This window comes from Pan paniscus, chromosome 21, assembly GCF_029289425.2.
Source record: "Pan paniscus chromosome 21, NHGRI_mPanPan1-v2.0_pri, whole genome shotgun sequence".
Classification (NCBI taxonomy): domain Eukaryota; kingdom Metazoa; phylum Chordata; class Mammalia; order Primates; family Hominidae; genus Pan; species Pan paniscus.
Genome location: NC_073270.2, coordinates 18114238 through 18139992, shown reverse-complemented (window position 1 = coordinate 18139992; position 25755 = coordinate 18114238). Strand labels below are relative to the sequence as shown.

Below are 25755 nucleotides of genomic sequence, written 5' to 3'. Positions count from 1 at the left end.
CCTTGTGGGCCTCAGGTTTTTTACTTATAAAATGTTTTTGTTATGGGAATTAAGTGAGATAATGCATGAAAAGTGCTTGGAATAATATCTTGCACTGAAGCATAAGTTACTCTTTTTATTGTTAGAATAGAATGTGCTGTAGCAGAGTTATTCACAAGCTGCTATGGAAACCCAAAGGAGAGGTTATTTCAATCAGAGGGATACTTGGGGAATATTTCTTAGACTTTTTGGAGAAAGGGGAGGGCAGTCAGCTTAAGAGACTCTTTTCCACTTCTGTTAAAAATTATATTTTTCTAGTGTTTTAATTTTAAAGAGTGTGGCTGTTTAAAGCCACAGCTTTTTTTTTTAACACTCCCCATATCAAGAAATGAGGTCCATGATTCCAGCCCTTGCATCTGGGGAACATGATCACTTTAATTACGAGTATGGTGGAAGTGATGCCATGTGACTTCTGAATCTAAGTCATAAGGGGCCATTAGACTTGTGCCTTGTTCCCTGGAACACACTTGCTCTTAAAGTCCTGACCTACAATTTAAGAAGTCCAACTCCTCTCAGGCTGCCATGTTATGAGGAAGCCCAGGCAACATTGAGAAGCGTGTGTAGTGCTTTGCCTGACAATCCTGGAAGAGCGCAGCTTTCAAGTCATCCCATTTATGGTGTTAAATACACATATTAAGAAGCTTTCACATGATTCCAACTCCAGCCATACCAGTCATCCTCTAGCTGTTGAGTCTTCCCAACTGAGCCTCCACACATCGTGGACCACAGACAAGCCATTTCCACTGTGCCCTGCCTGGATTACAAATTCCCACATTCATGAGTGTAATAAAATTGCTGTTTTATACCACCAAATTTTGGGTTGGTTTGTTACTCAGCAATGGACTACAGAAACAAGTAGCTAGCTGAGAAAAAAGTTTTATTTCTTCAGCTTTCACGGCTGTGTTAACATAAAACTGTACAATAATATTGGTTCTGTCTGTCAACTGATGACACCGTCTTGGAGCAGCTCAGATAAAGGCTCTCAAGGGACATCCCTGGCACAGGGGGACAGGCCTGGACTCAGATCAGCAGATACTGGATGATCTTCAAGGCATAGCCAACTTAACCAGGGGTCTTTTCTGTGAATAAAAATTTTTTAGAACATTGTAGCTTTTGTGATTTAGTTCCTGTTCACTAAAAGCCATATTCCCCATGGCAAATTTAGCATAAATATTTCGTGTGATAATTCCAGGCTCAATGGTTCTTAAATGTTTTCTCTACTTAATCCTGCTGATATACTCTGGATAATATTAAGATTTAATAAAATAAAAAAAGTGAGGGGAGAGGAAGAAAATGTTATGTGTGCTGTATTTTGCTTTCCAAAAACTTTCTACTTTGAACACTATCAGGTAGTATGAATTTGACCTTTTGTTTCTTATTGCAGGAAGCATTATGGATCTGATAATTTTTTTTTTACTTTTAATTTTTTGGAGTCTCACTCTTTTGCCCAGGCTGGAGTGCAGTGGTGCGATCTTGGCTCACTGCAACCTTCGCCTCTTGGATTCAAGCAATTCTCCTGCCTCAGCTGCCCGAGTAGCTGGGATTACAGGCACCTACTTCCACACCTGGCTAATTTTTGTATTTTTAGTAGAGATCAGGTTTTGCTGTTTTGGCCAGGCTGAGCTTGAACTCCTGACCCCAAGTGATCTGCCTGCTTTGACCTCCTAAAGTGCTGGGATCACAGGTGTGAGCCATTGCATCTGGCCTAGAACTTAGAATTTTTAACACTAGAAAGAAAATTTGGAGTTGTTAAGTGCCAGTGGGTATCAGAGGAACGTATCTTACCATGATTCTGGCTTGTTTTAGTGTTTTTTTAAATAAGAAATTAAATGTAAACTGAGGTGCAGGGAAAACTCTTCCTTACAGTGGAATTGCCATTAATAAATGTAGAAGAAATGATGGACATTGAATATCATCATTCAGAAAAGGTCATAGTAATAGTAATTGTGGGCGGCAAACATCTCCAATAGGTGCTAAAATTAATAGGTGAGATACAATAATAAACAATGGGAAATGTATCTTTATAGTGGAGAAACCTGGCAGAGACCACTTTACCCAAGCGATCTAAGTTAACTTCACCAGTGATGAGTCATGCTATGATGCACTAAGAAGGGCACATTGTTCATGTGATTTTCTCACCAAAAATACATAACATGTATTTATTCAGGTAGAACCATCAGACAAACTCATAACTGACCAGTACTCTTTAAAGTCATCATGTTCATAAACGACAAAGAAGAGCTGCAGAACTTTTCCAAATTAGAGGAAACTAAGGAGACATAACTATTAAATATAATCATATTTTGGATTGAATCCTGGATCAGAAAAAAGGACACTAGTGGGACAACTGGAACATTTTGAATAAGGCCTGTAGCTAATAGTATTATATCAATGTTTATTTCCCGCCTTTGGTAATTTTGCTATGTTTACCTAAGACGTTAATTTTGGGGAAGCTGAATAAAGAAGGGTATATGGAAACTCTGCTTTTTTTTTAAAAGTAATGTTTTTATTGTGATAAATATATATAACATCAACTTTTCAATTTTAATGATTTTTAAGTGAATAGTTCAGTGACATTAAGTACACTCACATTGTGCAACTATCACTATTATCCATTACCAGAAATTTTTAATCATCTCAAACTGAAACTCTGTACCTACTGCACAGTAACTCTCCAGTCCCCACTCCCCAGCCCTGGAATCCACCTTTCTACACTCTGTCTTTATGAATTTGATTTCTCGAATTAGGTTATATAAGTGGAATCATACAGTATTTGACTGTTCGTGCCTGGCTTACTTTACTTAAGCACAGTGTCTTCAAGGTTCATCATGTTGTGGCATGTGTCAGAATTTCCTTCCTTTTTAAGGTTAAATATTCCACCCTGTATACCACATTTTGTTTATCCATTCATCTGTTGATGGACACTTGATTTGCTTCCACCTTTTGGCTATTGCGAATAATGCTGCCATGAACATAGGTGTAACTGTGTGCTATTTATGCAACATTTTTAAAGTCTAAATTATTTCCAAGATGCAAGTTAAAAATGTAAAAATATTTTAAAATTGAAATTTGAATGACCTCAGAAGGGTCATGTATTTCCTAGTTTCAAATCAGAACCCACCTACCCCTCCACTTCCTATGGTCACACACTAAGCTCCCTTTCCACGGTTGTGTTACCTTAGGCTACTGAGTTGCATACCTGGCTTGGTCTAGCTGCCTCATTTTTTTAGAGAAGACACTGTGGCTCAGGGGGTGCCAGGGCCTGACCAGATGAATGGGAGCTCTCTGCAGAAATCCCAGCTCTCCTGAGTGTAAATCCAGCATCCTTCCTACCACACTGCTTGTGTGGTGGTCCTACTCTATGTCCCATCCCCTTTGTAACCATGACTAGGAATCCATGAGATTTTGGGCTGGAATTCCTGATGGAGATGAGTGGGACTCAAGGACAGCCAGGCTGATGGGTGACATCCCCACTGCTGTGATCTTGGGACCCATGAGTCTGGATTCTTTGGGATTCTTTCTTGGCTATGAAAGAAAATGGAGCTAATTGGTCTCATAAAGCTAAAATTTGAACCTCTGACGAGCTTACTCTTATGCAATAAACAGGTAAATTGACTGATCATGAACCTAACAAAAGACTAACCTGTAGGCATTGGTTATTTTTCTGGGCCTTTTTTGTCTCTTGCTTTTGGAGTGCAGACCCAAGATCCACTGTCTTCTGAGCATCTGAGAAGCAGCTGCTTAAGAGCTTTGTGCAAGCATAAGCTCCACCGCAGGGAGAGAAAGACAGATGCTATGTGACTTACAGTAGTATAAGGTACTTGCTGCCCACACAGACCTCAAGGATGTAAGGCTGATCGATGCATTCCTGAGATTCTTAAGTAGACTGCAAATCTTGCAAATAGCAAAGACATATTGAACACAGTGGTAGATTCCCAAACATTCACCTGAGTATCCTAGTAAGAAGCCTCTCATACTGCGGGCATTTAGTATGTTTTGAAATGTTTTCTTCATTGAAACACACACACACACACACACACACACACACACACACACACCCTTTTTTATATCATCACTTTGTTCCCTTAAGGCAAAATATGCATGGTTCCAGAAGGAAGGAGAAAAAGAAGTGAACGAAGAACTCGCAGCAAATTGTCAGCTTGAAGATTCAGGCTGGGTGACAGTATAATAATGCTGCTAAGTCAGACTTGCAGAGTTTTTAGAAATTCTCATTATGCCACAAAAATGTATGGATCTCAGCAACACTTCTCATTGTCTTCTTTCTTTTCCTCTTACTTCCATTTCCCACTGAAAACTATGGCTCCAAGCTATAGCACCTCTCTGAACCCACACACTCCATTTTCCCAGCAGTAGGGAACTCCAGGGAACTGGCAACCAATTGTGAACAGATAAAAAGAAGTGTTAAATTCTCATGGAGCTTATTTCCTGCTTCTTTTAAACACTAGAGTTCTCTTCCCTTAGGGAATCTGTAGATGCTCCAGAGGGTCTGTGACCTTGGCATGGCCTCCATTCCAAATTTTGTGCATCTGTGCATTCGCTTGTTCTCAGGAGAGTCTACTGCTTATTAAAGATTCTCAAATGGATTCAGAACCCTCAGAACAGTTAAGGCTTCCCGGGCCAGACTCTTCGCTTTTCCTTTGGCTGCTTTCTTTGTGTTTGTCCACTGTGCTGGTTTTCATGGTCCTCAGTCAGGCTTAGTCGGGATCTAGTTTGGTAGAACACTGGACATCATTTGCTATATAGGATTTTTATAATTTTATTTGTAAGAGGGACTGCTATCAAGAGGTTTAAGAAACAAAAACTGGCAGACAAAACAATCACCAAGGATTGAAAACTGGCTCAGTTGATAATTGCTTGTCCATTTCATTTGGGGACCTGAATTTTACCAACAGGGATAAGCTCTGCATTTTATTGACTTTCTCAGAGACCGTTCTTTATTTCCTTCAATTGCATGCAATCTCTTATAGGCAGAACATGATGCCCAGGAGTAGGGATGGGAGAGAAAGGGAAGCTCATTTGAATTTAGGTATGGGGTAGGCTGCTGGAGGATGAGAGACCATGTGGAGAAGAACTGATGTGTTCTTTTTCCCCATTCATTTTTCACTCTTCCTAACGTTTCTTTCTCCTTCCAAGTCAAGCAGGAAATGGGTTTTGCACATTACTGATATCTGCCCAGAGATGATTACTGATTTCCCTGGATTGTGTGCAAGGTAAAATGATCTCAGTGATAATTCTAAAGGTACCTAATAGACAGACCTGAGTTTCAACTTCAGAGCAAAGGGAGAGAGAAGAACAAATTCCAGAGTGATTTTATTTCTTAATTATCAACAACATAAGAGTGACTATGTCTGATCTAAAACACAAATTAAGTATCTATTTCCATCACTAAAGAGAAACCACTTTTTTTTTTTTCAAGCAGAATTATTTATCATCAGTGAAACAACAGCTGCTGTCCCAGGCAAGGATGGGATAGTCTGATTGACAGCCTAGGACCACTAGGGGACAGACCACACTATTCAGGTCCACTTTGGACCACATCCCCCATGGAATGCGTTGGACCCAACTAACTTCCATAGCACAGAGTAGAGGCACCATTCATTCAGGCATTTTCTGGGGGATATCCTGCATTTACTATTCCACTGTTAAACCAGGAACATGGAACCTCTCTTGGTTCATACTTTTACATTCTCCTTTTTACGTTTGTGACTTACATTCTCCTTTTTAATTTTGTGACTTACTATCGAAGACTGATTGTGAGTAATTACTGTAATTTCTCTGATCATCTGCCTTGTCGTGTTCTCATTGTCAACCTCCAACTGAATATCCCCAGTCAATTCTAATAGAGCCGCTCCAACCCACAGCCAAGTGGATTGTACACACTTTATAGTAAGGAAATACTTCTTGCTTATTGGAAGAGCCATCCACTAGGCTGGTTTCGAATACAGTAGTAGGGAGCAGAAGAATCTTAAATGAAAAAGAAAATTGAGGTACTGACATGTTGCCTAAATATTCATCTTTCAAAATTATCTTGCTATGCTGGAAAGAATTATCTCTCAGAACACAGTCCTCGGAATGCCTGGATTGAAAGCTCTATGGGGACAACACCGGTTTTGCTCATGTCCTAGGTGCAGAGTATCATGTCATAGATACCTGCTGAGTAAATTTAAAAGATCAGGAGGTTCTAGATTCTAGAAAGAGTTATTAAGTAGTTGTGCTATTCAGTGTGGATGACTAAGGTTATGGAGTTCTTTGGGCATTGGTAAGACATTTAATATATTGGGGGTCAAGCAGGCTGTCTAACTAAGCGAATCAGGTAAAAGACAATAGAAAGTGGTGAGGATTGTGGTAAACTGGAGGGTACGTACTCCTCCACAAGTCAAACAGATTGAAAGCATTGTGCTGGCCAAACTCAATTTGTGATCCAATGAGTGATGCACATTGCACTTGTTAGCTCTGAGCTGTCTAGGACTCCACTAAGCACAAGACAGAAGGCACATCATAAGAGATATGGAATGAAAAGAAACTCATGAGATTGAACACAAGGTAAAAATACTCTCAGATATTCTAGCAAAAAAAAAAATCCTATCAATTACAGATGAGGCTATAATTCTCTGTTACTTTGGTCTGTAGTCAGGTCCAAGCTCTTTGGAGCAGCTATAGAAAACAAGAGAAGAAGTTAACTACTCCCAAACATCAGCTTTGGGGTCAGAGTTATTTCTAAATAAAGGAGAAAAAGGGGTGAAAAGTAGATGTCTAAGCTAGAAAATTACATGCTAGTATCTTCACAAGCAAGATATCCCTTTAAAAAGCTAGAATAACCCACAAGAATGCTGCATTTGGCCAGGTCAGTATAAAGTGTAATTTGTTAGTGAAACCTTATTGGTACCCTATTAAATTCCACATAGATAACAAGGCTAGAGGAAAGGAACTTGTGTTTGATATCTGTCTGCTTGAAAAAGTAATTTCCATTTTTTTAAAGCAGGTGCACTTCATAGAATCTCAGCATATTTCCACTGGAGATGACCTCCACGAGTATCTAGCACTATGTCTCACTTTGCAGAGACTCTGAGGGTGAGAATGTAATCATCTGAGCTCTTCTTCGGGAGGAAACTGTCTCTATTTGGGATAATTCTGTGATGGTTGGTGGGTACCTGAGGTCATGGGTGCCTAGAGAGCAAGGAGATCTGACCTGCTCTGCCTGGGAAGAATCTGCCCACACCCATGAGAGGAGGAGATACTAAAGAAACCAAGGGGCAGATAAAAGAAGGTGGCGAGGATCTGGCAAGAAATGTGAGGCCGGGCAGGAAGAGGCCACTGCCCGTGCCCAGTGATGAGGGGATGAAACGACTCCTCAAAGCAAGTGCTTACTTAAAGTTCTTTGTGTTTGCAACATAAATCCCCTCCTGGCACCTGTGACATCTTCAGGAAAATACATTCTAGTCACAGATGCCTTGGGTGAATGGTAAGAGTTTTTTGGTGAAGGGAAATCAAGGGAGTTGGCTGAATTTCACACTTAAGTAACCATTGTGAAGAATGATTGTTTGGGTAGGAAGGAGACATAATTTATTAACTGGAAAGTTTTGGTAGAAGTAGAAAACTGTATCCAGAAGTAAAATGAAAATCTAGCTCCACTCCTAGAATTTAAAGGAATATTGGGAAGGGTTAAGACTTCTACAGGGTACATTATGGGGATTTGAGTGGATCTTATCTACATCTCAAGGGTCCAGGTATTTCTAGTTGACATCTGGATTACATAGATGAGAAAAATGAGGTTCAAAAAGTTGAATTATGTGGATATGGTCATACTGCTCTATAGTGGCAGAGCTGGGACAGAAACCCATTGTTGGTGACAAAGTTTAACCCAGCTCAATTTCATAGAGGGAGAGACCTCAATGTTAGTTTTGCATCAACGTACACATTTTTTCTTTTAGCAGTAATTTTTTTACTTTCGAAATAATTTCAGACTTATGGAAAAGTTGCAAGAATAGTGAAAATAACTCATATAGCCATGTCACCCAGAGTCCCCAATTGTTAATATTTTACTGCATTTAAAAAATTATTTTCCTACATATACGTATTACTTTGGTGAATCATTTGAGAATAAGTTGTAGATGGTGTGTGTGTGTTTTCTAAGAACAAGGCAGTATAAGTATCAACATCAGAAAGTTAACTCGAATGTGATATCATTTTCTAATTTACAGACATCACTGATATGTTGCCAACTGTCTTAATAGCATCCTTTATAGCAAAAAAATAAGAAATCTGGCCCAAAGTTCAATCCAAGATCACATGTTGCATGTGGTTGTCATTTCTTTTTTTAATTTGGAAGAGTTTCTTAGTCTACCTGTCTTTCTTTTATGACGTTAATACTTTTGAAGAGTACAGGCCAGTTATTTTGCAGACTGTCTCTCAATTGGGATCATCTGCTTTCTCATCATTAGATTGAAGTGATGTATCATGGCAGGGGCATTACACACGTTGTGGTGTGTGCTTCTTGATGCACTGTTCACAGTCTTAAATGCAGCTACCTCCACTTCACAGTAACTGCTCTGGTCTCACCTACCTAATAGTGACTTACAAACTGAGCACAAGACATAATTGTGGGTACATTCAGTGCTATTTACTCACATGTTTCTGAGCATCCAAGTGTGAGAATGCCAAATAACTAAAAAAACACAACTTACTTTGGTGGACTCCTGTTGCTATAATTATCCAAACAAGGCCAGGTATGGTGGCCTGTAATTCCAGCACTTTGGGAGGCTGAGACAGGAGGATCATTTGAGCCCAGGAGTTCGAGACCAGCCTGGGCAACATTGCCAGGCCTTGTCTTTAGAAAAAATAAAAACCTAGTCAGATATGGTGGTGTGTGCCTGTAGTCTTAGCTACTTGGGAGGCTGAGGTGAGAGGATCACTAGAGCCCAGGAGTTGGAGGCTGCTGTGAACTATGATCATACCACTGTACTCCAGCCTGGGTGACAGAGTGAGACCCTGTCTCTAATACAATAAAAAATTACCCAAACAAGAAGCAACTCATTGGAAATGAAATATAGAGTACATGACTTTTATTTATTTATTTTTATTATTCCTTTTAAAAAATTTTTCAGGACGGGCATGGCTGGGCCATAGAGAAAAAAATGAGAATGAGGAGCTGGACATTTTGAGTAAACCCAATGACTCATAAACTATAAAGGGCTATAATAATCAAAACTACTGAACAAGAAGCCATTCCATTCCCAGAGGTAGAGTGGCATATGGATGCACAGAAAATCATATGCTGTCCCATAAAACCCACCAATGAGAAACAGTGCAAGACAATTTCACACAGAAGGCAAACAAGCCACATTATTCAGATGAATAAAGTAAATATGATTTCACTAGAGAGGTGGACAGCTTGACAGCTCCTTAAACAGATGCTTTTCATGCAGTGGAGGAGCCTAAATTATTTATGTGTGACTTCAGCTCCTCTCTCAACAGCACAAGGCCTGTGGAGTGAGGACATCACGTCTTTGAGTAACCAGATGTGACAAAAGATCTCATTCAGCCTCAACTTATTAGGGTGTGTCACCAGGTTAGCATGGTCTGAGAAGGTCCTTTGCATTTAGAACGAGAGACCAATTGCTAAAACAGTTTGCCACACCCCAACACATAAAGTAGACATTTGCAATAGCAAAATAGAGACCTCAGATTGTATGAATTCTTATAAACTAGACTACAGAACTATAGAACTATAAGTGTGCTTTTCCTTGGGCATAAACTTGAACCTGTTATCTTTCTGCCTGTAGAATCAACCCCTTTCAATGTGCCTCATCTTCATAGGGCTCAACACACACTTGTTAATAAAATAAGAACTCATGTATGAATGTTCTTCTGTAATTAGCTGATTTGTAAGAGGCTGTGTGGAAGGGAAATTAGGGGAGAGAGGGGTAAGTCACTGACTTAGCACTCAGTACACTTGGCTGTAAGCCAGCCCTGCCTACTCCTATGCCATTCCTAAGCATTTGTTCTCCACGGATAATGCTCAATTCTCTTCTGTAATTCCAGGATCCACTCTTCCCCATAAGCAGGAAAACAGTATGAAGCAGCTTGTGTTGTCCATGGTTATCCATTATTCTAGGGCTGAGCTTACAGTCCATAGTGGGATTCAAACTATGATGTACCCCCTAAGAACTGAACAACTGTTTTATATCAAGTCTAGAATGACACCCAGATAATGAGACAGGTAGTGGTTATCTGACATACAGCCTCACTCACAAACTTTCTTTCTAGCCTCAGGCAACATTTCCATATATCATCCCAGAAAGAAAAAATTAAAAATGAGCATTATTTCTTTGGAATATCAGGGAGTAATGTGCCTATTAGGTGAGCTAGGATCATGGTGATACACCACTGTTCTTTCTTTTCTTCTTGGCTTCTAAGTTACGGGATTTGTTCTGCATTCATATATTTATATGTCAGGGGAGGTACATTTAATTGTTTTGTTCTTAGCTGGACTAAACTTCATGGATAGAACTGGCTGCTCTACCAGCCGTTCAGTGTGACTACAAGGACAATAATTAATCAAGCCATTAGTATCACTGATGCCATCATCCAGTGGCAATGGGATCAAAGACATATAACCTGACTTCCTAGTGGCATCATCTATTAAATGATGTGCTACTTGTTGCCAGAATTAGTGATTCCATAGGACAAAGAAACCAGGCAGAGATCAAGGCTTCTCCAAGTCACTATTAGCTCAACTTGTTATCCTAGGATGTCCTGTATGTGGCCATCCTGCCACACTTCCCAAGTACCCTTCGATGCCTCCTTCCACCTACCTGCAAAATCCAAATTCCTCAGCATAGTATGGGTGACTGGTCATGAACTGACCCCAGATCACTTCTTTGGCCTCATCTCCCAGTCTCTTGTCATCTAGACAGACAAAACTACTTGCAATCCTCCTAAAAACCATGCCCATTTCATTGCACATCCTGTGGTTTTCTTTATAAACCTCTTCCTTTAAACCTCTTGAAATTATAAGCCTTATTGTAAATTTACCTCAACGTATTATTGCCTGCTTTGTGGAGACTTTCCTTCTGCTGACAGTCATGGCCTCATATGCACTATATATTAAATCTATCACAAAAACTTTCCGGACTTGTTTACATGGAGCACTCCCATTTGTCTGTAATCAGCGCGAACAGATCCTAGAAAGACATTCGTTTAACCCTTCATTTTATACATGAGGGAAAGCAGATCAAACACTATGTTTATGTGCCTAACAACTATTGCAAAAAGCATTTGAGCCTTGTTGCTTACTGGCTGTGGTTTAGACAATGCATTGTTGATACAATTGAACCAGCTTTCCAGACTGAATGAGACAGACAACTAGATTGTGTGACACTCCTATGAGGGATTAGCCACAAACACCAACTATTCTAGGGCTGGGCTAACAGTCCACAATGGGATTCAAACTATGATGTACCCCCTAAAGACTGAACCACTGATTTATATCAAGTCTAGAATGACACCTAGGTAATGAGACACGTAGAGGGTATCTGACATACAGCCTCACTCACAAACTGTTTCTTTCTAGCCTCTGACGAACCTCAATTTTATGTAACTTTAGGTCCTCTGTGTAGCACATGATATTGATGCACTGCCTGCCTTCCCTTGGTCCACCCTGGAGGTCACCTGTAGAGAGTACATACAGATGCCAATGTCTTTCAGGCACCGCTCTCCTGAGGGTGTTCTCTGGCAGTGGAAGCATGCTTGGTCTACTTACAGCAGGCAGAAGTATGAGAGATTTGATGTTCCCCAGGAGCAACCATCAACCAAGAAGAAATGGTAGCTGGAGGTTAAACATCCCAGCTTCCTCACCCTTTGATGGGACAACACAGATAAGTTGTAACTGTCAGAGGGGCCTGTAGTAGGAAATTGGATCCATGTTTTGTTCATATCTCCCTGTATCCATTCCCTTGGTTAGTCTCCTCCCACACTGACTCTAAACTTGGCCATGTGACTTGCTTTGGCCAATGATACTTAGTAAATGCAACACAAGCAGAGACTTAAAAAGTGTTTTCATGGGCCAGGTGCAGTGGCTTATGCCTGTAATCCCAGCACTTTGAGAGACCAAGGCAGGTGGATCACGAGGTCAGGAGATTGAGACCATCCTGGCCAACATGGTAAAACCCCGTCTCTACTAAAAATACAAAATTTAGCTGGGTATGGTGGTGTGCGCCTGTACTCCCAGCTACTTGGGAGGCTGAGGCAGGAGAATCACTTCAACCTGGGAGGCAGAAGTTGCAGTGAGCCGAGATCACGCCATTGCACTCCAGCCTGGCAACAGAGTGAGACTTCGTCTCACAAAAAAAAAAAAAAAAAAAAAAAAAAGTGTTTTCACCTTGGGGTTTGATTTTTTGTCTATCTATTGGAATCATCTTAGGCCAGTAAGATTGAATCCCAGTTGCTTACTTGTTCCCAAATCCATGTCTTAGTGAGTTGCATTATGTTTGTTTACTGAACTTACTCAGTATATGTTTGTTGAATGACCTTAATAATCTTCTCCTTCTATACGTCCCTGTGGTATGACTGTAGCTCTTGCTAATTTCTTGGTCCATTGGTTTGAAACTCCCATAACTCTTCTTTGGTCCTTTCCTCATTTTCTAGTTTATGGCCAGAATGGTTTGTTTCTGGCTTCGGTTGCTGGGTCCAAATTTGGGTTAATGACAAACCTCATTTAAGACACAACTCTCCAAGGATCCCTGTCCCTTCTCCTCTGCCTAAAGTGCTGCTACTGGACTTCAAGAGATCACAAATGGCTTGTTTCCCATCCTTCTTCCCACATTTTAGGTTCTTCAAGGTCTCTCTTGGTCTCCCATTCTTGGGTGACAGTTCCTAGAAACATAGTCAGCTGGAACTGACTAGAATTGACTCTTGGATGTCAACTACCTTCTTGGGTTTGAGCTTCCATCATCACTGAAGAGAATTGGTGGTGCCCTGATAAAAGTGATATTTTTTCTTCCCACAGAAATAGAGGAGAAGCTAAAGGCAAAGAGGAATAGGATTTGTGGATCACCTTATTCTCCTCTGTCACTGGATTCTTAATGATTAAGTCACAAAATTTTAGGCTATTAAGGGCAATTAATGAAATCCACTTAACACAGGCACTAAATAGGATGTTCCTATAACCCTTCCTAGCATACTTGGTTTTCCTGATTGCACCATCTCATGAGACATCGGCTGGGTGTGCAGTGAAAATCTAATGATGATGCTAAGCCTTTAAATTTTTTTCTCAGTATTTATTTTGGTATTTATTCAGTGCTTACTAAATATATAGCACTGTTTAGTCACTAAGGGTGTAGTCAAGGAAGTATAAATTCCTATTCTGTCTTTTACCAAGTGTAAACCCAATAGTTGTTGGTGTGGAATCCTTGAGTCTATGAATAGCTTTGTTTGGAAAATCAGAATTTATAAAAATTCTATAGGTAAAACGGTAAAAAAAACAAACAAAAAAAGCACATCAGGAGGACCTGAAATGAATTAGTATGGTCAGACCAAGTTGGTGTATGTGGCTAATCACTTATAGGAGTCTCACCCAATCTAGTTGTCTATCTCATCCAGTCTGGAAAGATGGTTCAGTGATATCAATAATGCATTGTCTAAACCATTGCCAATGAGCAACAAGGCTCAAATGCTTTTTGGAATAGTTAAGCATACAAACATAGTGTTCGATGCCCTTTCCCTCATTTATTTCCTTCATTTATTAAATGAAGGGGTAAATTAATGTCTTTCTAGGATCCCTTCCTGTTCTGAAAGGCTGTAATTTCATAATTATAATTATCATTTGTAAAAATGTAAATGACTGGAAAAACCAGTTAGAGTAATGCAGACTTGATTGGCTAGGTATGTCACAATATTCTGGTGGGATAGCAATCTCCAAGTGGTCTGACAAGTGCTAAGAAATCATTAATTCATAAATACCTTTAAAACCACATCAAGTGACTGTAACACTACTTTTCTATTTTAACCACTATACCTCTTGAAGGGATGGTCTATATTTGGTACCTCCACTTCATCACACTTGATGCTTTCCTTCATGATTGGGCTTTTTTCCTGTAGCAGACATGGTTACTTTCACACTCAGATCCTCTTGGATAGGCCTTACCATTTTGTGGGTGCCAACCTCTGCATCTGTTTGCAAGTATTTTTCTGGATGGCCAAATTCTGCTCTGTCTGAGCATATGCCAGGACAAAATGCTGGAGTGTTAACATCAGCCTGGAGTAACTCTCAATCATTAATTAATATGTCAATGCAATGGGTGTATAAATACCCCAACTTCCTCACCCCTCAGGCAGGATAACTCTGAAGCACATATTCTATACCAGCTCCCAGTTTTCCAGTGGGATTGAGTTCCAGTTACCCACAGTGACAACTTGCTTTATGATGTACCCTTTATTCCTGCCTTCCTTTCCTTATCTCAATTCCCCACTCCTCTACCAGTATTTTGTAGAATCACTCTTTAAGTAAACTACTTGCATTTAAGTCCTTATTCCAGGGCCTACATCTGGGGACCCAAATTAACACTCGTCTCCTCTTCCACTGTGCTAGGGTGACTCCTCCTATTTCAACAATGACTTTGTCTCTAAAACCAGTGGCTGAGGTTGCTTCCTTCTTTCCTTCTTAACTCTCTCCTCCTTTCCTTTCACAGGCCTGTGTGCTCTTGATTCTTTTTCCATATCTCCAACCGTCCAAGTTCTGACTCCTCTCCTGGTTCCTCTTTCTCCTTTCATGTCCAAAGTTCTCCAACATTTTGTCCTAGGACTTCGCTTTGTTTTCTCTCAACAGTCTTCCTTGACAATCCTATTTCTTGCCATAGCATGAATGAGGTGTATGTGAACAAATCCTTGTGCATGTTACTTTTAGTGTCTTGATCACCTTCATCTCCTTTTTACTTTGATAATTCACTTCCATGAACTTCATCATTATCTGGAAGTGCTCAATTTTTGGAGCCTTGAGCTTCAATATCCCACTCACCAACCATAGCTCTCTCCCTTTCATCTCTCTCACTGTTATTTCCAATTTACCTGTTCTTCTATTTCATTGACACTCTATTCTTTGGAAGATTCCATTTCTCTCACCTCTCAACCCTAATCTGAATGTTGCTTAAGACATTCTTAAGATGTCTGCTGGTGCCACCATAAATCCGTTCTTTCCCACTTGCCTCTGCAGTACTGCCCAGAAATCATGATCTGTCCTTTGTCCACTCCCTCTCTCATGTCTACTAGCAGTGTCCGAACTTCCATCTCCTTGAAGCCCCCATCCTAACACCTCTTCCTTCCCTCTGAACATTGACCTTGCCTCTTAATCCTCTGAAATAATTGTGATTCCTAAGTGGATATTATCACCACATTCCCCTCTGTGACCTACAAACAGGACTTCCCCTGCCAATTTTTTCCCCTTTAATCTGAAACTGAGACAGCTCCTTTTTCATGCTTAGGCTAATTTCTTCACTTTTTAGTAAAACCTAGCTACTCAAAAGATGAATAAATGAATTTGTAATTGAAGTTCTGATAAAAGGACTTGTGGTAACATTAGAATTTTAAGAAAGAACTAATATAAGCAATACTATAAATTATGGTTATTAGTAGAAGGTTAATATTTATATGTAACACAATGCAAAAATAATGATATACCTAACAAACATTGGAATGTGGAAGTAGGGAAGCTGAGAGAAAGTGTCAGGGTGCTAATTTCCCCATTTTACAAAGCACTGAGTCCATAACTCACAAAAGTTGAATTATGTAATTAAATAAGTAAGCATGTAATTAAATATATGTAACCTATCTACCATGTATGTATAAAATATGTAACTACAAACTCCTAAATATTAGACACAATAATTTCTTATGAATTTTAGGGAGGTATATTAGGAAATAATATCTCCTTTGTATAGCATATTTATCTGAAGTTTAACAATTTCCATAGTTTTCTTTTGATTTTCTCTTCTGTTAAATTTTATAATAATTAAATTGAATGATTTAAAACTTAAAATAGCACATATGATGAGATCTCAGCTCTATAAAACAATTTATATATCTCTCTTCTCTCTATACATATTCATACAGAAGTATCTGCAATAGAGTTTATCTAAAGCTGGTAATGGTTATTTCTGAATAATGAGATTTGAGATAATTAAAAAAGACCTTCTTGTATTTTTTTATTACTTGGTATTTTTTAAAATAATGATGTGTGATTCTGACAAAAATATCAAAGTTATTACATTTTTCATATTATCAGGGTTCCTAACTTATCTCGTGATTCAATTTGATTATGTCCACTCACGGTATTCATGAATACTGCAATGTGTAAAAATATTCTCTTGACATTGAGATGTTTACCATCTCACAAATGGAAGGATTCACTTTTTTGTTTGTGTGTGTGATTGTTGAAATCTTAAGAGGAAAGATATTCAATTGTCTACTACATCTAATACCAACATCAATCAAGTAATTCATTCAACAAATATTTCTTGTAGACTTAGTTTTGCCAGACACTGTGTTTACACAGAAAGCAAGGCTGACAATCTCTTTGCCCTCTACTTAAAACTTTAGAAGAGTGAAACCCAAATATTCCAGGTCAAAACTTTTTTCTCTAATGACTTACAACACTTCACAAATGTTTTAAACCTAAGTTATTATCTTTATGTTCTTGATGCTTCCAATAGTGATTCTGTATATTGTTCACTTTTCTTTGGACTCTTTTGCCTTTGATACACAATGAGCATGAAATGAATCTATTTAGGAAAAACTAGGAGAACAATTGGATATTTATGGAAGTTAATGTCAAATTTAAAGTTGTAAACAAAGAGCGACCCCAGGATCCTACAGTTTTCTTCCCATTCTTGTCAATTTTCTAATGGAGAAACTGCCAATACCCTGTAACAGTCTCAAGTCTACTTTACTCTATGTCAGGAAATTAAGAGTGTGTCATTGTTCTACTTTCAATGTAAGAACTTGTTTTATTCAATTATTTTTATCGACACTCTCAGCACATCACAACAATTTCCAAAAAGTTGTGGTCAAATTAGCTTCAGTGACAAAAGATTGTCAAGGCAGTTAAATTATTTTCATATGTGTCTCGCATATAAACCATCCATTAATACACAACTATACATTTCAGACTAAAGTGTTGACTCAGATGTAATTTCTTGACTTCTTAATCATTTGTGGACTTTAGCTAAATAAATACACCTTAATAAGGAAAGTCAAACAGAAATGTCAGCTTTTGAGCTGTCCCGTGATTATTTGTATCTCAAATAATAATTCACAAATTCAGCACAGAGTTTCTTTTTGAAACGTTGGATCTGAATTCAATGAAAAATTGAACTTCAGATTTCATGTTTTATTCTTAAAGCCAGACCTCTTTGAGCAGTTAGTTTGAGCGGAATATATAATTATCGTGAACTTAACTACAGCATCACTATCTGATGTGCTATAACGTTATGATCTATAGCTAATAAGACCTTCTGAAATAGAAATTGATTTCTAGATATTCATTCAATTGAGAAAAAAAGGTGTATTTCCCCTCTTTCCCTTCTTTTGGATTTTGATCAGGTTGTAACTGCAGACTTTACTTTCTTTGTTCAAAGAGCTCATCTGTTCTACTACTGATAATATCGAAGTTGGGGAATTTTAGAGAAACAAAGAAGCATGCCAGTTGCCCACTTCCCTGTTGTCACTTAATTCTATTTCCTAGCTGAATGGCTGCCTATAGAGAAATGGATTCTACAGGAATAGTTTCTTTAAAAATAGTTTTTCCAGCACCTTCGACCTGAGATTATGGACAAATCACCACCTTGTGGTCCAACTGTAGTCATAGTCAAGGAGCACATATTAAACACCTATTATGAGTCGGGCACGTTGGTTGCCAGCGGGAAGAACAGTGTGTAGAATGGGTTCTATTTGTTGCTGGAGAAGACAAATCACAAATATTTGAAAAGTTGTTTGGTAGTATATGGTGAAAATATGTGTGCTCTCACAAAACTTTGGAACAATTTTTGTTGTGATCTGGCTCGGTTTGCCTTCAAGGTTTAGAGATTCACTCTAGCAACTTAAGCAAAGGGATATTTATTGACAGCATATCAGTTTGGGCAGTACTCCCAAATCTCAGTGTCTTAATGTAATAGCAGTTTATTTCTCACTCATATAAGGTCTTCTAATTCACGGACCAGGGACCTGGGCTCCTTTCATCTTGTGATGCTGCTTTGGCATTTGGTGTCAAAATTTACTGTTCTCAATCATCAAGCCCCAGAGGAGAGCAGAACACAGAGAAACAATCAATAGAGAATTCTTGTGCATCAGGCATGGAAGAAGTACACATGACTTCTGCTTGCATTACACAGGCTAGAATTGTCACATGATCACACTTATTTACAAGGCAGGCTGGGAAATGTGGTCTTGCTGCAGCCCATGAAGAAGGAGCAATGAATTTGGTGCTTAGCTCTTCAGCCTGTTACAGGCGTCTTTTGCTGGAAACTGGGGTTGGAAAGCTATTAGAAACTTAGATAAAATGTCTGAGTTTCCCATGGCCTGAATGGGCTTTGTTATGGTAACTGTACTGCATTCTCCTCTCTAGAGCAACTAGCCAGTCAGATTTCCTGAGGAATCCAGTATAATTGGCTGAGATAATTACCATGGTCTATAATGAATTAAATTTACTGAATTTGGGCCAGGTCATCTCATGGGTCATGACTAGCCCATGGATGGATTGCTGCTGGGCTGGGTTCCTATTCCTCACTCAATCAATTGTCACGCCCTCACAAGTATAACCCACAGCTACTTTTTTGAGGAAAAGAGTGTCACTAGGGCACAACCTGCTTATTGTTACTAGTGCAGTAATAGCTATTTTATCCTAGGCACTCAGTGCTGTGCCAAGAACTTTACATGTACTAACTACATTATGTATTTTTCACAGCCACCATATTTTATTAACCATTTTCAGAAGACAATGAGCCTCTGAGAGATTTAGTAACCTAGCCAAGTTTCCAGTGCTATCTGATTCCAAATCCTGTCATCTTTACCTTTCAACATGATTGTTCCTCGTTTTCTTCAGCCACAAGAGGTGTACTGGGGACAGTGAGCGTTCTGATGGCTATGACTGGTATCAGGGAAAGGAATCGATTATACATCATCAAAGCTCCAAACGGATAGAGAACACTGTGGTCTAGGTCAACCAGACAGGTCTTGAGGGATGAGCTTGGATTCGATCTAAGGCACAACATGAATGGCAGCCATGTCTAGGGAAGCAAGGTTACAGGTTGCTATTTTCCCTTAGCTACTGTGGTAAATCTTTTAGTTCCAGAAGAACTGTCCCTTAAAGTCTTCTTAGATTGAAATCTTTTAGGGAATGCTTAGGATCAAATCTATATGCTGTTTTTAGTTTTTTCCTCCAAATATTGTCAATTTTGATCTAAAGAACTTTGGGATAGGGGATGTGGAAATACTGCAAGATAATTCTTCCTTTGACTTACAATTGGCTGCATGACAAAGTAGAAGTAAAAGCATATAATCTGGATTCAACATTGTTGTGACATTAAGATATCATTAAATGGGTGGCATCAAATATTCAAAATACAAATATCTGACCAAAAATGTCTATCCATCATAGGTAAAGAAATCCTGCAAATAAAGAGTGAAGATGGACAACCCAAAAGAAAAACTTTTCAGGGCAAAGCATCTGAAACAAATGTGTTTAAAAGAGGATATCCAAATCATCAATAAGCACATGAAGAGGTGTTTAACTTCAGTTGATAATCAGGGAAATTCAAATTAAAGTCACGATGAGACACTACTACATACCACCAGAATGGCTAAAAGAAAACAGATGTAAAATATCTAGTGTTGGTGAGAATGTGGAGCAGCTGGAACTCTCACATACTGCTGGTGGGAATGTAAATTGGTATAACTACTTAGGAAACCCATGTGGCTGTTTGTCTGTAGCCGGCAGAATTCTGAGATGGCCCCCAAGATTTCTGCTCTCTGATGTACATGCCCTGTGTAATCATCTTCCTTTTGAGTGTGGCCAGCCTAGGTGGGACTGTGAAGATGATAGATTTCACTTCTGTGATTAGATTACACAAAAGTGAAGAGATTTATCAAATGTTATTAAAGTCCTAAATCAGTTGACTCTGAGTTCATCAGAAGAATCAAAAGGAAAACAATCCTGGTGGGTTTGAACGAATCAGGTTAACCTTGCAAGGAGAGTGGGCTCTTCCTGAAGGCAGATATTTGAAGGGTGAGGTGTGAGAGGGCTATGGAGAGGTCTCCAGGGGATGAGAGTGGTCCTGGCCCAGCAGCCAGCAAGAAAATAAAGACTTCAGGTCTAAAACCACAAGAAACTCAATTCCTCTAAAGGCATGAATATTCTTGGTCATGCCTCTAGATGGGACCCAGCAGGCTATACCTTGATTTCAGCCTGTGAAGACTCGAGCAGAGGACCCAACTAAAATGTGCCAGACTCCTTACCCAAGAAACCTGTGAAATAACAAACTTGTGTGGTTTTAGGCCACTAAGTTTTTTAGTGATACACAGCAATAGAAAACTGATGGTCTCATAAAGCTGGATGTATGCATATCCTTTTACTCAACAATTCCATTTCTAGGATTCCCTGTAGAAGGCCATATATGTGTTTGCCAAAATACATAGACTTTAATATCCACAAAAGCTATATTTATAAAAGCTAAAACCTGAAAACAAAGCAAGCGAGTGAGAAAAGGACTTAGGGATACTGGTAATATTTTCTTTCTTGATTTGGGTGCTGGTTACACATGTGTGCTCAGTTTGTGAAAATTCCCTAAGCTGTGTTCTTTCCTAAATTATACTTCAATAAAAGTGTAGTGACCAGAAATTTATTAATTTTTTACTACCTGGCAGCATAATGATTATTAGGTTGTTTTCAAAATTAAAAAATTCTCACACATTTGGTCACATGATTTTACTTGTGTAATCATTTCAGCATCTGCCCTCTGTGGATAAAACATAAAACACACCATAATACAATGAAACCCCTAGGATAATATCAGGTTCTTTTTAAACCCTAACTCTCACTTGATTTTTGGTTAATCTTCAACAGGTTGCTTCAATAAATAATTTTTGTTTTCTGTTTCAAATCAATTAAAATTAGTAGCATTTTGAGAATTTCAAGGCACTCTTTGGAATAATGCCTTTGTCATTACTGTAAACTCATTCACTCTCCTAGACTTAAGTATCTTTTCTGATGGACATAGGTCTTTGGGCCAGGGCCAGGTCATGATAAAATAGAAAGCTTTAATCTCCATAACCTTTTCAGAGGTAAAGTTATAGGTGCTTTTATTTCATTTTAGAGAGAAAACAAATGTTTGTTCATGGTCTTATAAGAATCAATCAAATAATTGACAAACAATTAAATATTCATATACAGGCCACCAAGCTAGATATGGAGACTATATAAAGATATAGTATGTCATTTCTCCTCTTGGAAGATTTATAGTCTACCTGAAGACATAAATACACGTACCCATTAGCTAATGACATGTTCATGTGTTAATAGAAAATAAATGATAAATATAACAAAAGTAAAAAGAAAAGGGAAAATAGCAGAGCTCTAAAATTGTGTCTCAAGGGAAGAGTTCTTGGCAGTCAGGGAAGGCTTCCTGGAGGCAGCATGATGTAGAAAAGCAATTATTTTTCAGTTAAGCAAATTTGGTTTTAAGTCTGAGTTCTTTTACTTCTCAGATATAAGCAGATACTTAACTTCTCAAGGCCTTAAGGTTTTCATCTGAGAATTACAGCTGATGCCAGTAATTTCTCTCATAGATTTGAGAGGTTAGAATGAGATAATTTAATAAGAAAGCATGTTCTTCTAGCCTCCATTGTGACCTTTCATATGGATGAATAAATAACCACTGAGAATCTTTTGTGTCTGACACTGAGCCTCAGAGCAGGGAGCAGTAGGGAGTTGGGAAGCATGCTAAGCATCAGAGCAAGGAAGGAGAAGGACATAAGGGCCTCTAAGATGCACAATAACAAACGTTGGCAAAAGTACAAAACAGTATGATGAAAGCAAGATAGGACGGTGTCTGGGAAACCTGGGATAATAAATACAGACAAGGAAGTTTCCTTCAAGGCTGGCAAAACAGTAATGTGCTGGTTACAGGGAGGAAATGAGAAATATAGGAGGTATCATCCCTGAATATTTACCTTTTAAGTAGAAATACAACAACTGAACCCGTATTTACTTATATACATGAAATAATGAGGAAAAGTGATGGCATTTATTAGCTTATGTAGTGCAGTGTTTGCCTATCAGTCGCATACAAATTTGGAGGAGAGAAAGCTCACTGTGGTCTGTAGCATCAGGAAAGGTTTGAATTTAGGTCTTGAAGAATGGACAAGACATGGATCCAAAAGGAGGTTTATTCTAGGCAGATGTTGCACCAGGCAGTCCCTGTTACTTAAACGTGTAAAAGGGAAAAAAAATCACTGGATTTGGTTGTGGGGTACTACCTGAGAGGTTATGGAGAAGTAAGGAGAGAGGTCTCTCAGATGGGAACTGCAGGTTTCAGGTTGTGATGCAAAATCAGTGTGCTCCTCTCCAAGAAAGAATGAAGGACAAAGAGGCCTAGTTATCTGATCTCTGATCCTAAGGGCACATTTTCAAAGGGGGCAGCAAAGAGAAGAGAAAACCACTGAGAACAATGGTTTTCAGAAACCTATGGCTCCCTCCCACTCCCCCGCACCCATGAAAAGGTGTGGGGGAAGGGGAGGGAGCCACAGGTTTCTGCAGCAAGATCACACTCAAGAATTAAAATCCCTTTTCAACTTATCTCAATGCCCCACATCCCCTGAAAGCACCTAGCTTGCTTGGGTGGGTACTAAGGAGTAAAGAGCATGGGTTCACTTCTGAAAAATCTGGATTGAAGCCCTTGCCTGTTTTTATCTCGTACCCTTTTCTGAACCAATTTCCTCAACGGGGCCATAGGCTCAATAATGATAGTAGCCTCCTCAGAGATGTTGAGAAGATTAAGTAAAAATCTATGTAAGGACTCCAGCACGTAAGCTTCCGTATAACTAATAATAATCACTATTATATTTCATAATGGCGTTTGGGTCCTGGGTCTTGCCAAGTTTGGGGTGGGGGGCGTGTGAAGAAGGAAGGTCGGCTTCTTTATTGTGTTGGTGTCTCTCACAACAGCCGGCAGGCCACGGGCCAAAACCACAGCGGGGTGCTCCCTCCGCCGGCGCCTTCTTTCCCCTGCTCCACCCACGCTTTCCAGAGCAACAAGTTCCTTTCCGCAAGACCCGCCCGCGCGCCACCGGCGGACCCAGAGCCTCTTCCCAGACCTCTGTCAAACTCGTCGCCAGACCCTTCTGGGGTCGAAATTCCGGTACTGCCTACGCCCTTAGGAGGAGGGAGAGGCCCCCACACCTGGAGGAACCCTGGCGGTGGCTGGGAGAGAGGCGGGAGGCTTGGGAAGTCGGGACAGAAGAGACTAATAAGAGCTTCGGTCTGCGCGGCCCTTCAAGGCAAAACCAATAACCAAAAGCACCCACCGCTCATCTCACTCCTCTCTCTTCCTGGGATCAGGAGCGAGATGGAGCCTAAAATCTCAGGGACCTCCACCCAGCCCTCTGGTAGCCACATCTCTGTCCTTTGGGTTCCCCTCGCCCCACCTTCTCTCTGCACCCACACTCCACCCCAGCCTGCGCCAGGTCCCCTAAGGACACTGGAGAACCCTGATACATCTTTTGCAGGAGAGACACGCAGGTCAGCCACAGCCCCCACCCAGCGCCCTTGTCTCCTCTGTCCTCCCAGGATGAGTACCCTGGAGTCTCCAAAGGAGATCCAAGGTGTCCAAAGCTGGGAGGCTCACCTATCTGCCCAAACTGTCGAACTCTGGCAACTTCTTGGAATGGGGATCCCCACGCTCTAGTGGGAAAGCCAGGCTGGCCGCCCACGCATCAGGAGAGGACACCTCGACTTCTCCGTAGGGAATCCCCCTCAAAATCCACCTCTCCAGCTCCTGTAGCCGGGAGTTGAGAACTAGGGAGCCAACCAGAAGTGCGCTCCAGGGGTGGGCGGTCGTGGGCGGGGGTGAGGGCGCAGAAGTTCCGCCCCGATTTTAGAGACCAGTTTCTTTCCAAATCTAGAGTCAGGAAGCCGTTGTTCCCGGAGAGGAGCAGGGACCGAAGTCCCTGGGAGGGAAGTCCTCCCGGCGCGGGGTGGGAGAAACACCGAGGTGAATTGCAGTGTCCAAACGTCCAGCCTCGTCTGTAGGAAACTATTCTTTCTCCGGGGGATGGGGGTGGGGGAGACGTCCCTGGCCAAGTAGCCAACGCCAGGCTCAGCTGTTCAGGGCTTCATCCCTCCATCCCCAGGCAGCCTCGAGAACTTGGTACCTCGGACAGCATCCCGGGAGCATGGCATCCTGTGAAAGGTGTTATCCTATTTTCGCCATCAAGTCAAAGAGCAGTAAATTATTTTGATGACCTTACTAGTACAGATGAAGGACATTTTAATTACATAACCGGTGAAAGATCACCGGAGGCAATATCGTGTTAAAGAGCCCATGGCAGAATATCTGCATCGCATGAGAAAGAGAGAAAACTTGCAAATCTGCAATGAGATTGCGCAGGGCTGCCCCCCCGCCCCCCCGTTTTGAAACAACATGCGAAATGCATGGGAGAGCTTACCTTTCGGACTCCAAAGCCGTGTTCTGCTGCAACTTGGCGAGCTTCGTCCTCTCCCCCTTTATGCAACTCCACAAGAAAATGATTCGTGAAGACCGGTCGCTCAGCAGATGCAAAAACCATGACACAGAAGAGGAACCCGGCGGCCGCCTTCCACTGGAAGACACAACCACCCTTCATCCTTCTTTGGGAGTGAAAAGTGGTGCTAGGAGGCGCGCAGGCTGGCGGAGCAGGGGACTCGGAGGGAGGGTGCAAATAAAAAAATTCTTATATATAGTTTTTAAAAAAATCTTTGTATAGAGAAAGAGACTGAATAGGGTCTTGGAAAGCAGCGAATCAATGTGTGTTCTCCAGCATCTGGCTGGAGGGGAAGCCGTGCAGTCAGGCGGCCCGGCGCGCGGGCAGGGGTGCGAATGTGGGGAGCTGTGTGTACCGGAGAGAAAGAGCGAGTGTAGGTCTGTGCTTGATGCTAAATCTGCATTTTCAGCTCCTCCTCAGCTCCAATTCCCTAGGGGCTGGAGGAGAGCACCAGCTCGGGTGACGTGAGTCCGCCAGCGGCCAATGAGGGCGGGGGAAGCGGCGGGCCCCGCCCTGGGCCGCCCCGGGCCCGCCCCCGCCCACCCCCGGCCCGGCCCGGCCCGGCCGCCTCCGCCTTCTGGGGGCGCAGCGCAGCGCAGCGCAGCGCAGCGAGCCCGCGCCCCCGCCCCTTTCAGCACCGGAGAGCTCCCCCATCTCAGCCTGGCCCGCCGCGCGCCCAGGAAAATCCCCCCAGCTGTAATCAGGCCAGCGGCGGCGGAGTGATGTCATTGTTTGTGGGAATCTGTAGGCTCTGGGAAGGGAATTACGGTGTGTGCCGCTCTCGGAGGCCCCGAGGGGAGCCGGGGCGCCGGCCTCTGTGCCTCTTCCTGCTTGTTTCCCGCTGCAAAAACACCTCTCTCTCTCTCTCTTTCTCTCTCTCTCAAACACACACACACACACCCAAGGCATACT

At 41.0% G+C, this 25755-nt stretch overlaps 1 protein-coding gene across 1 annotated transcript in view; it reads right to left on the bottom strand.

Moving 5' to 3' along the window:
• The window catches only part of PCSK2 (proprotein convertase subtilisin/kexin type 2), a 256293-nt gene extending 231026 nt beyond the window's left edge, over nucleotides 1-25267 (bottom strand). The window contains exon 1 of the mRNA XM_003810593.3: nucleotides 24769-25267. Within this exon, the coding sequence (XP_003810641.1) occupies nucleotides 24769-24945 (177 nt within the window). The 5' untranslated portion in view covers nucleotides 24946-25267. The remainder of the gene's footprint in view (nucleotides 1-24768) is intronic.
• Nucleotides 25268-25755: the final 488 nt, after the last annotated feature.